Source organism: Pterocles gutturalis, unplaced genomic scaffold, assembly GCF_000699245.1.
Source record: "Pterocles gutturalis isolate BGI_N339 unplaced genomic scaffold, ASM69924v1 Scaffold53928, whole genome shotgun sequence".
Lineage (NCBI taxonomy): Eukaryota > Metazoa > Chordata > Aves > Pterocliformes > Pteroclidae > Pterocles > Pterocles gutturalis.
In genome coordinates, this window is record NW_010120027.1 from 2,120 (window position 1) to 14,531 (window position 12,412).

Below are 12,412 nucleotides of genomic sequence, written 5' to 3' on the forward strand. Positions count from 1 at the left end.
AACACTGTCAGGCACATCTGAAAACACCTTAAATTTAGAAGCTGAGCAGTACAAATGCTGACAGATCTGATGTAGTGGAAGCTTCAAGTTCCTTGTGTTCAGTAAGAGCAAGTCCCAGATGCTCACCTACAAGCTTCAGATCTCTCTAGACACTGACAAAGGTGATGGCTGGATGAGCTTAACCATCAAACAGTAGTAGTTCTGCAACTTGCTATCTGATTGAGAGGGTCCTTAGGGTTTATGTTGAAGTGCTACTTATATGCAGAGACAGGAAAGATGTGAGTATACCACATGAGACTACCTGGGGAAGAGCTCTGCTAACACTTTTTCTAATCCCAGTTTGAAACTAAACAGAGCACACAATAAATTCATCATGCTGTAATCCTGACCTGCACTATCAGACTACACTGTAATGATCTACAAGTGCACACTTCAGCGGCCTCATGTGTCTTGACAAGAGATGAAAAAGATGACCTCACCTCTAAAACGTAAACATTCAGATTGCATTTCAGGTTGAGTTCACTGGGCAAATGAAGGCCACCTGCCCACATCTCAAGACAAGTATTGCCTTATTTGGGAGAGAAGGGTATTTCAGATTAGAACTGGACAAAGTCCCATAGATCTCAGCATACTGGCACTAGGTATCCATTGCCAGTCACTGTCAGCAGCAGGATTTAATACACAATTCCTTTCTTTGAAGGACGTTAGATAACAAGCACTGCAACTTAGTTTTCCCCTCTCCCACTTCCCTAACATCTCTTTAGGTTACTGCTGCAAGTCTGACACTACAAGTCTTGCTTTGAAAGCAGCATCAAATTGTGAGATAGAGATAACAGGGTGTTCTTCCAGTGCTTCTACCTACAAGCTTAGTAACACTAAGCTGAACCTCAGGCTCCAGAGCCCTTGCACAAACAAGCCATGACAAGAGCTCTTTTTCCCCAAACAGGCTAGAATTAGTTGGTCAAGTCACAAGTGGTTTAAAAACCTGTAGATGCAAGTGCAAAAACAGGTCAAAGGAGCAAGACAGACCCATATTACTTCTGGAGTGGGGAGCTTAAGAAAGTCCTCAGCATCAGAACTTCTGAAGTATAAAGGCTTGGGTTGTGGGGCAGGGAAGGTTATTCCTTGAGAAGACCCTCAAACTTTAAAGCAAGATCTATTTGATTAGATGAAGCTCCAGCTCCCGGTGCTTTGAGAACTACTCAGTTGCTCACCTCATTTTAGAAGACTTGCTTAAAACCAGGTAATTGATTGATTCAGTTTGAAATGAAGGTACATTTGATAAGAAGGTAGCTTCCTCATACCTCAGAAACAGAAAAAGCTGTTTGAAAGCCTGGTCCATCAAGGACACATGAAGCACAGGATGGGCAGTTTTGTTTCCTCAAGGCAGACAGCCATGATCTGTGTAAGCTACAACTGCAGTATATCATGAAAGTCAAAACACTTGAAAGTTGTAACCCACTGGAGATAAAAAACCATATCCCCCTACATACCTAAATTTATACTGTATCTATTTGATGTGTACAAGCATTGTTTACACTCTGCTTCTGTTGAAGTGAGAAGATATTTAAGTTGTACCAAATGAATATTACATGAACAGCTACTTAAGCAAAAATCTGAAATGTCTTTTCTGACAAATTTTAGTGATATACAGATGCAGTATGAATAAGAGGATAACAACATAAAGACAAGATATCCACCAGCTAAGAATATCCTTGCTAACTGATGCCCTAAAATAGTTCTTAAGGAACAGCCACAAGCATGGCCAAGTCTTGCTATAGCTTTACTTGGTCACATCTTTTCTTCAAAGGAAAAAAAGAAACCTGGATTTACTAACAAAGAGAATGTGTAGCTATCCACAGTTCATTGTAACAGGCCAAGGTGTCTGGCCTAAGGCAAATGAAAAGAATTTCCTGATATGATAATGCACCTCTGCTATAATAGTTAATTATTGCTTTATTAAAACAAAACTCCACCTCTCCAACCCACTGGAGTTCAGGGACAGGGCAGTCCAGAAGGCTTGTTCCCCTGTATTACCAGACTCAAGTCCTGCAGCTTGTTTCACCCTTAAGCTATAAACTAAAGTGCCTGGAACACAGACCAAGGCTGAAGCAATAAAGTGCTAATTGATGTGGGAAGTATGACAGGAAAAGAACTTCACTGACACTGTGATAAAGAAGTCCTAAGGATGGATTAATGAGACTACAATATTGACAGAACAAACAGCAAAAAAAAAAAAAAAAAGATTTTGACCACAAAGTTTCAGTATCCAGATTGTCATGGGACAACTTTCCTTCCAGGGGATAGACTAGAGTCTTTAATAACCATTTTGGCACAGACCATAACAGCCACTTGAGGGAAAAGCACAAGTGAGTAGGTAACTTTCCTGCAAACACCTTTCACACTTCACTTCGCACACTAAAACTAGAAGAGGATGTCTGGGTGTGGAAGAGGAATTCAAGTGAGGAAGAGCCCAGTGTCTTACTGGAGCCAGTAATCCTACAGCCATGCAAAGATACCATTTCAGCTGCACAGGGCTAGAGACATCCAGTTCCACATCAACTGTAAGGCAAGTCATGTGTCTGAAAACCATCTGATGCTTTGAAAGCTAAGGGGAAGGATCTTGGTATGATCTACCCTGACATAGGGTGAATAAATCTAAATAGATACCATCCCCCTCAAACAAATCAATCCTTAACAGAGTACATAATTCTCTATGAAATATTCTTTAAAAGATTATGCTGATAGAAAGATCCTGCAGATTCTTAATTACTGGTTTCCATTTGGAAACCAGAGCCAGCTTTAAAAAGCCCTGGGTTAAAAAAAAAAATCCAGTACTAAGAAGATCATTACATTTAAAAAGAGGCAAAGATGACAAGAAGGTGACTGATCTGGTCTTGGTGTGAGAACATGTTTACATAGAAACATTAACTGGTATTACCAGCCTACAGCTTTTCTCTACCTGAAGTCCCAGCATAAAGACACCCCAATCCACAGACAGCTGAAGCATGGAAAAGTTAAGTATTTTAAAACTGATTGACTTGTGTAAGTGCATCCCTAGGAAGTAAAAGGCTCCCTTGAGATGGTGCAAGGCTGGAATTCCACTTGCAGTCAAGCATCTGCTTTTCCAAGCCACATTTTAGTGGCTTACAAACTCATTGGCTTGTGGCTTGGTACAGGGTTTTTCCAGCACTGAGACAGAGAACAGAGTCATAGTTACCCTGCCATCCACACCTAAACTAACGCTGCAGATCAAGTTTTTGACCAGCAGATGAAGGAATTTAGATATTTGAAACTTCTGCTACATTAAAGCAAGCAGTCTTCAGATCAATAACCCTGTAACAAGTCACAGTCAGCAACCTACCTCTCAAGCAGAGCAGGAAATTACAAACCCAAGTGACTATATATGCAAAGATGCTCTGACCAGATATTAACCTCTGCTTTAACTCCGCTTTGGAAGAAAACACTGATCAAACCCCAGCCACAGGATATCAAAGCGAATGGGAACCTGAAGCAGCAGGTGAGGGAACAAGATGTTCCCAAGGGGGAAAATATACTGAAGTGATCCAGAGTCTTTGGGTCAATTACTCCTGGCCAGATACAGCCTGCTCTGTGTCTGAGCAGTGAGACTTTGTCTTCTCCCACTGGCAGATGGCATTGGCATACTGTACCACAAGCTTATCCATCCAGGTGAGAGGTTCTGGGAACAGTACAGAACCCTCAAAAAATCCCAGGTGGCCTCCATGAAGGGGCAGCACAAGCATGACATTTTCCCGTTTCTCTGTAAAACAAAAAGAGACAAAGTTTCAGAATGTTAACATCTTGGAGCTGAGAATGAAACCACCTTAAGCTGTGACAATCCTATCCTTGGCATAGCATCTGACCTAAAGGAGTAACCATGTGTAGGAAACAGAAATGCACTGACAAATACCTGTGTTGCTGTAAGAATGCTCTTTCTTTAACAAATGGACATCTTTAACTCACATACACTGGAACTAGGACTGTTAGCATCATGTTGAGCTGCATCCAAGCTCTGACATCAGCCACCTTGTTCCACGTACAGTGAGAAAATCCCTGTGCTTGCTTCTGTCTGGAAGCAGCTGTGGATAAATTCTCTGCTCACAGCTTTCAACCAAGGAAAGTGACAAAGCAGCACCCAGCTCCCTCTTCTGAGCTTCTAAAGGTAATTTGCCTTTTTTTTTTCCTTAGTGGAAGACAGATATCTCACAGAACTCCTTTCAAGGTAGAGATCCTAGTCCAGTACCAAATAACACAGCCATGCATGTGCCCACCCCCCCCCCTTCATCAGTAAAGGGGGCTGTTCATCTGTACTTGATCAAAACTATCACTATAACAACCCACCTTTCTACTAAATCCCAGTGAGGAATGAAGACACATAGAAGCATTTTTCCATTCAAGAATGTAACCTGAATGTAACCTGCTGGCTATCAACAAGACAAAAGACCAGAAGGTGCCTGGAACAACTCAAGTTCTTCCTGCTCAAGGTTAGCTTTGTTAGTTCTAGCAACTGGTGATTTAAAGAGGCTTAGTACACCTCCCACAGGATTACAGATATAAGGCAGCAAGTCAAGCTGCTTTGAAATCAGGGATCATGATGTGATAAGGAAGCTTCAAGTACACAAATATGCCCAGCTGAAGCAGACTGCTTCAACATACCTGAAAGAGCTCTTGGAATTGATAGAAGACTCTCATGTACAAGAGGGTCATCAGCAGCATTAACCAACAGAAGAGGAACATAGATCTGCATTAAGAAACATGGAAGGAAAAAAAACAGTAAGGGAGTGGTACTTAAATTTTAGTCTACCAACTGTAAAAGCATCTTAGCTTAACTCAATTAAGACATTTCAGAATTGCCCTGTACCTGGAGAAGCATCAGAAAAGTAGAGAGAGTCAAAATTTAAGACTGGTTGCTTTTCACCAATGCAGTACTTTGCAGCACTTTTTTTTTTAACTCAATGGTATGAAAGGAGCAGGGGTGCATCAGAGCAAATACAGATTGAGTCACAGATCATCTCAGAATTCAAAAAGCTACACTCTTTTTTGCTCTGTATTGCTTTGTACACCATGCAGTTAGCTGTGTTATGGACACCTTGGTTAAAGTCCGGGAAACTTCCTTGGAACACCTCTGTCCTCTGGCTCAGTACATCAAGCAGGAATTAATCTTCCAGTTCCACTTCTGCAAAACTTTGGTCTGCCAAGCATCTGCCTGCCAGATAGCATCCCAAGTCTCTTCCACAGTATCTAGTAAGTCTTTCTTCCTTGAAACTGCAGGCTCTGTGCCACCACCCATTTCCCACCTTAACCTCAGAGTGCGTCAGCTGAATGTGTGGCTTTATCTAGATCACTTGGGTCCTACTACCTGTCAGAGTTATAAACTCCTAAGAGTCCAGAGCATTTAGCCCCAGTATTAGAGGCAGCAAGAACTGAAATCCCACTCCAGCATCCTGTGTCTAATCCTTTCTGAAAATCCCAGCTAAGACAGCTATATCTAGGTATCAACAACAACAGAAACCACAGTCCATTTTCTCTCCCATAGGAAAAATGAAGGTACAAGAACAGTTTCTATTGGAAGAGCTTACCCTGTGCAAGTAATGCAGGCAGCTTTCTTCTTCATAGTATTCCTTCAGGGAACTGTAGCCATGGAACTTCCTGAAATAGAGAAGATTGTCATTGCAATCATCTGCTTCTAGCACCCATGTGACTCTTACTTTCAAGTGAGTACATATATGCAGAGATAGGAATGATGCCTCAATTTTCACAGACAAGCTTTTTTCTTTTGCAGGGTCTCTGCAAAACTCACCTTTGGCAGCACATGCCTTTATGCTTTCTGTGCTTACTCAAACATTGTGATTGTATTGGCAAGTTAAACATGCAAGTGGAAGCCTAGCAGCCTTTAGGGCATTTCTTTTAGAGCATCCCACTTCACTTAAGTAATTAAACATATGGAAAAAAGACAAAGTTATGATATTGTTCATCTTTACCTGAAAGCCTTTTCAAATACAAAAACCATCACAGTTTATGAACTTCAAACATACTGGACAAAAGGGCCTGCCTACAAGCCACCCAGAATTCACTGTGGTTCCAGTTCTTTGCCAAGTCCTTAGCACTCCATACCAACCCAAGAATTCAGTAAACCGATACTCAAGTGCTGCTTTTTTTTAATGCAAGAGACAACATAGCTGTTGGCCCAAGCTAGAAAGGCCTCAGGGATGAAGGGTGAGTTGGGAGATTTCCATAGGAGTGGCTTTTAAAAAGCCGCCACCAATACTTCCAGTCTGCCAAAAGTGTTCTAGCTGTATAGCTGACAGTTAAAAGCTTCATTTCAGAAAGGTGTCAAGGCCTGATACAGAACATGCCACGTTATGAACACTGCTGCTGAAGAAAGTGCTATGTCATTTTCAAGGACACAGGCAATAACAGGCTACTGCTTAGTAAAGCACAGAGCTTAATTTAGGTGTTAGTACAAGAAGTAAAAAAGGCTGTATTATCTCAACCAACCCTAATGTTTATTGCAAAGGCAGCAGTGTTTTTTGGGGAGAACATTTTTTCCAAAATTCAAGCAGGGCTAAGGACATTCACGAGCAGTTCTGAGCTCCTTTCCACATTCTGCACTTTTGCTAGAGCTTGCAGGCAGAGCTGTCCTCTTCCTACATTATTCAAGGCTGCAGGTTCAGGTGTCACTAATAAATAAATACCTCCTAATGATTTTATAGAAGCTGTGACTGTTAATAGTAAGTTTATTTTTTTTCCTGGCAAGTTTTATTCAATGTGAAGGCAAGGAAGTATTTCAGGTTTTCAGCACTGTACTTCAGCAGACTCCTACAGGCACAGCAAGGGGCATGCAAGAGCAACGTTTGAAAGAAAAAAGTGGTTTCAGATTTCTACAGAGGATCAGAGAATCACCCTTCATACCTCATAACATTATCGTCAATCTGCATGAGGGATGTTGCTGTATAGAGTTTGCTCAGATCAGCATCTGTCAGGCTTTGTGGCTTCTTCATGTTATCTCCAAAAAGAACTTGCCTGAAATAGCAACATCAAGAAAAACATCCAAACAACATAAGTGCAGCAAAGCCATGACCTGTCCAAGGACAACTGAGTTTACAAAGTCTGACAAGATAAGACTAGAAGCAGGCTACATACACGAGGCTTTCTTGTGAACAAGCACAGCTTATTTGTCCACTTCCCTTCGCAGTAAGGCATAACAGAAACCCTAGCAGCCTCTTTACAGAAAAATTGTTTTCCTGTTACACTGAAAAACTGCACAAGGCGCCTCTAAAAAGAATCTTCCCAGAACAGACAGCACTAAGGGTATTTGGAACAGAGGCTGCATGTTAGAAGGATAGTCCTTTGGCTTCAGACCAAACCCGTGGGTGGTTGGGGTGAGAGCACTATCAGTCCTGGGCATAGCATCTCCTTCCCCATCTGGTGCTGAAGTCTCTCCAGCACAGATATTAGTTTAGCTCACACAGCAGAAATTACTTGGGGCGTTACCTTTGCAGAAAGCTATTTACTATGGACACTTCTCATAATTAGTTATTGCCCTCCGGGGACAACATGTTTCTTTACCAGAACAAACTGCTCTCCTAACAAATAAAACAAAAGCCACAAGTTGGAAAGGGGTTTTTATTTCCTTTCAGAGGCAGCTGCAGGGCAGAATAGGAGGGAGGCTAGGTTTGATTTGGGGGAGCTGCCTTAGAGCACAAGCGATCATGGAAAAAAAGTTTAACAGACTTGCCTTCAAGCCAGCACTGTCTTTCTCTGGGTTATGAATTTAAGTACCTTTTAATGGGGGCTTACCCAAGTTCACATGTTAAATTTGGCCAAGTTGTCTAAATATTTGCCAATCTGAAAGAAATTATGTGGATCATCCTACATGTCAGCTGCCCTAATTCTTTCTACAAGTGTTTCATACTGCACAGGAGTGTAAACAATGAACAAAAAGTCTGCAAGTGACACATGCTCTTAACTGGAATGGGTCAGACATTCCCCTCCTTTTCCCCTTAAGTCAAGCAACTTCAAATACACACAGACAAGGTACTTATACATTTACTGCCCTAGAAAGTACTATCCAGAGAACTTTTGATGGAGGAAACAACAACATTGAGCATGTCACCTGTTTAACATACACACTCCTTTGACATACAAGAGCCATTGATCACAACAACAGCATGGGGATCCTACAAATACACTTGCACTCCAGGAAGAGCAACACTAAGTGTTTTGCTAGCTACACACTCCTTCTAGAGGAACAGCTAGAAGCCAGAGCTACGGTTTGACTATTTGCTTATTTGATAAGCAGCTGCCCCATACAGCAGATCTGGAAGATTACTCCTACCTCAGGTAGGTGGCACAACAAGAGGCTCCTTGAATAGGGAATTCTTTGGCTAGAAGTGAAACAGATGCAGAGTACTCCACTTTCAAGTTTAACTGCAATGTTTTCCTGTGCACATCTTGTTTATTCATTAAGTTTTCTCAGAAGGCAAAAAGACAACAAAGCCTGCTTTCTTCTAACAAGATCACCAAAGCTTATTTGTATATTTTACAGTATATACAGACCACCAAGCAAGGAACTGGTGCAGAATCTTTCAGAAGTCCTGGTTTAAAGGACTGAGAAGACAAATTCAATACAGTAATTGACCCAACCAATACTATCGGTGTAACTGATTTACTGCAGTACCTGTGAGAAAGGATGATCTTCTTCATGTTGTCTGCCATGAGGAAGTTGTAAAATCTTCTACATTGATCCCACTGCATGAAGGTTTCCTGTGCCCTAGAGAAAACACAGTGTGGAACAATCAAAGCTGTTAATGGAGATGTTGAAAGATCAGATTAATACACTAACACCTTATGGCAGCCTAGAGGCTGCGTAAACAAATCTCCAGGCTTTCCCTGCCACAGCTTAACCTTTTCCAGGAAATGGCTTCCACTTTGATCAAGTTTGCTAGTATCAGAAAACAAATCTGCAGTCTCATTTTGCACAATGCAATTAGTAGTTTTGATCAGAGCATTTAAGAGCCATCAATCAAGATCTGCAATACTGACAAGAGGATTTTAGTATCCTTTTGCATAAGGTGAATGTAATTTACTTAATGGGACTACCAAGGAAAGGACTAAAACCTGTTACTGAACAAAGTGTTGTCTATTGCGTGTATTAGCTCTGCAGAGGAAGTGGTTTGTGCAGATGTTTCCAATGTGTACACACACTATTATTGTTTCAGCTTCATTGGCAGGAGCTGTAGGAATAAATCCTAGTTGCAGCTGCAAGTGGCATATGTGTTGAAGTCTTTACCTATTCTCAAGGCAGAATAGCACTTCACAGCTTATCTGTTGTTAAAACAGAATTAAAGTCATCCAGACTTGTGTGAGGTCTGCCAGACACCAGCACTCCTTTGCTATACAGGGTCACGGGCAGGTTATAGCTTTACTCTTCGCAGGGTTTGCTGTTACTGAGGAAACACACTATCATTTACTGAGCAACCTAAGAATGCTGGGAGTAGTTTCAGCTACTGAAGTACTCCTATCATTTAAACATTAACATGCCATGAGAACTACAGTGGATTTAGCATGACCACCCAACCTACCAGAGCAAAAGCAAGCTATGTTTTCTTGTAGTAAGCCATGCTGGTGCATGGATAAATCTTCCATATCTTTTTGTCTAGCCAGACTATACGAACCACATTCATGCCAGGGCAGGGGAAGGAAGAAAGACTGGAAAATGCACATTTCTTTTTTCACAAAAGATTTTCCAAGCAAATCTATTCAGTTATTATAAAATGTTTGAAGGTAAAGCTACTACATTTCCCTGCAGTTCCTGCAGTGTACAGTAGTACTTCTAATTTGAAGAGCTGCAAACAATGAAAAAAGGCAGCTTCTGGTATCTTGAGGACAGCATGAGTTTCAAAGCTGAGGTCTCTCCCCACAGCCTGTAGCTATGGTGAAGACGCATTCCACAAGATCAAGAACCAGAATCAAGCCTGTGCAGGCAGAGATTAAGGAATAAGGAGATGTGTCCCCATTTAGCCTCAGGGAACAAATTCCCCAGACTGTGTTAATTCATTAAACTGAGAGCCTCATTCTTCTGGCAGATCCTACTACTGCTACTTTATTATGTCCATTGATGGGACTTGTGCTTAATGCTCTGGGAAGGCTTTCATATTTCAGATCCCTGGTTCACATTGCTTGCTACCACTTTTTCTTCCTTCACTTCCTAAAGTTATTTGGGGAATAAAGGCTGTACAAGCTAGTAAAAAAAAAATAAAGTTATATTGTAAACTAACTGGCCATGTTTATCTGGGTAATCTACTTCCACATAGCCCAGAGGTATGAGGCCAGTTATTTTAACCCACCAGACCAAGCCCAGGAAGGCTAAGGCTTAACCATTCCAGCTAGAGGTTCTTTGTACCTCCTCCCTCTTGCTTCTATAACAGGGGCACAAGGCTCTCTCTATCCTGTCTTTTGCTTAGTAAATATTTACTGATGTTGCTTTTCCCCTAGCTCTTCAGCTAATTAGCATTTAAAGCAGAAGCAGATATTGGGTAGGGAGACAAGATCTGAAAAGCCTTGCTGCAGATTGCCCAGTAACACATAGCAGATGTTTTGGGACTGGAGATTTGCTCGAGGATGTTCACCCAGCAGGTGGAGTCAAGGGCTCTGTAATCCACAGAGCCCACAGAAGACTTGCATTAAACTCAGACAAGCAGCTGTTATTTTTCCACATGAATATCCAAATGGATTAACAGGTTGTCCTTGCCCTGCTATTCTACTAGCACATCATGACATACTACTGCAGAAATCGGCTTAGGGAACAGCATTACTCGCAACAGCATTCTAGACCAGAAATACAATATTACATAACTGCAGAACATGAACCAAGTGGACCACAGCCAGGTGTGATCCTTGCAAACCCTGTCTGATGGCTGCAGTTGAGGAGCTGGCTTCAAAAGGATACTCTGTGCTCCACGCCAGAACCAAGACGACCAAGAACATTTTCCTCGAAACAAAACAGAAAAACTGATCCTGAAAGCATCTATTACGTTTTAAGGGTGTGAACTCATTGGGACCTAGTAGTAGATTATACACACTTTTAGGAGTAGTCACATCTGATCTCCAAAAGGATTAAATATGCTGGAATATTACTGACAGTTGTCCATATGAACAGACAGTAAAAACTGAAAGCAGTAGGTTATCCAGTTACACTGTTTTAATCTTCATTAACTGTAAGCACATTAGTTGAGCCACCAGTTTTCAAGTTGTAGTGCTTACCCAGATCCGCCATCAGTAAATGGCAGTGTTAGCACTAGGTGGAGCCATTACAGCTCTTGTGAAGTGCTACAGCCTTGGCTTCCAGGTGGGGAACCACAGGTTAACATTTTAGGCAGACTTTAGGGCTAAGCCTTTTCCTCCCCACCTTCCAAACTGTATAGCATGGTTGCAAGTGCCTCCCCATCTCCTCATCAGCCCACAGCACTGCTTCAGTGACACACTAAGGAGGGAGCACGGACTGACAGCGTATGAGCTGTGCATCTCTTTCAAGTCTCCCTGTGTAAGAGCTGCCAGATGAAACTGCACACTGAAGCCAGAAAAGCTATTATGAACCAAGAGATACTTCTCAGAATGATGAGAAAGTGTAAACTATTGCTTGCAAACCTGGCATCACCTCAGCAGTCTGTCACGCTGCCCAGCCTGCCTGGTTAATTATACCAGGACTGAGTGGGGAATGCCTCCTCCTAGGATGCTGTAGCAACGAGACAGAGTTAGACCAGCTCACATGCGCAGACCACAAGCTGCCAGCAGGTACAGAAAACTTATTTGCATTATCAACAGAAAGCTTATTTGTGCTGCCAAATCAACAAAGCTTTGGCTGCTCCTTCAGGAGGGTACCATCCCACACACTGCAGTCTGTCAGACCAGTTCAACGCAAGACAAGCAACATGCTCTTCACTTTGCTCTTTCACATGCACCCTGCCAAAGGTCTGCCCCATCCTGCACCCCCAGAAGGGACCAGCACAGAGAAGTCTCCAGACCTACCTGAGTGCACTGTACCCCTGGCACACGCTGACACAGCACAGGACTCGCTCCTGGTTGGCCTGGCTCTCTCCCAGGTATTTGCACACAATGTTTCCGCCCAGGCTGAAGCCCACAACAACCAGCTGGGTCTGAGGGTAGGTCTTCTTGATGTAATTAACCATGGCCCCAAATTCCCAGGTGCAACCTGAAAATAAGGACACAGTCAAGAATCATCTTCCAGCATACCTAGATTCCTACTTCAAGCTTCAGCTGTGTGCTTTAAGTTCAGCTTCTTACCCTTTCTGACTTTTCAATAACCTCAAGGTTTTAAGAGCTCTGATTCACACATGTGTTCATGTATCTGTTTTATGAGTCCCATGGA

At 42.2% G+C, this 12,412-nt stretch overlaps 1 protein-coding gene across 1 annotated transcript; it reads right to left on the reverse strand.

The window, feature by feature from the left end:
• Positions 1 to 3,034: 3,034 nt before the first annotated feature.
• Positions 3,035 to 12,239, reverse strand: ABHD2 (abhydrolase domain containing 2; the record flags this gene model as incomplete). Its single annotated transcript, XM_010076719.1, has 6 exons — positions 3,035 to 3,781; positions 4,678 to 4,762; positions 5,601 to 5,670; positions 6,934 to 7,044; positions 8,702 to 8,794; positions 12,052 to 12,239. Coding segments are annotated over 6 exons (744 nt in total), but the record flags the coding sequence as incomplete, so codon positions are not given.
• Positions 12,240 to 12,412: the final 173 nt, after the last annotated feature.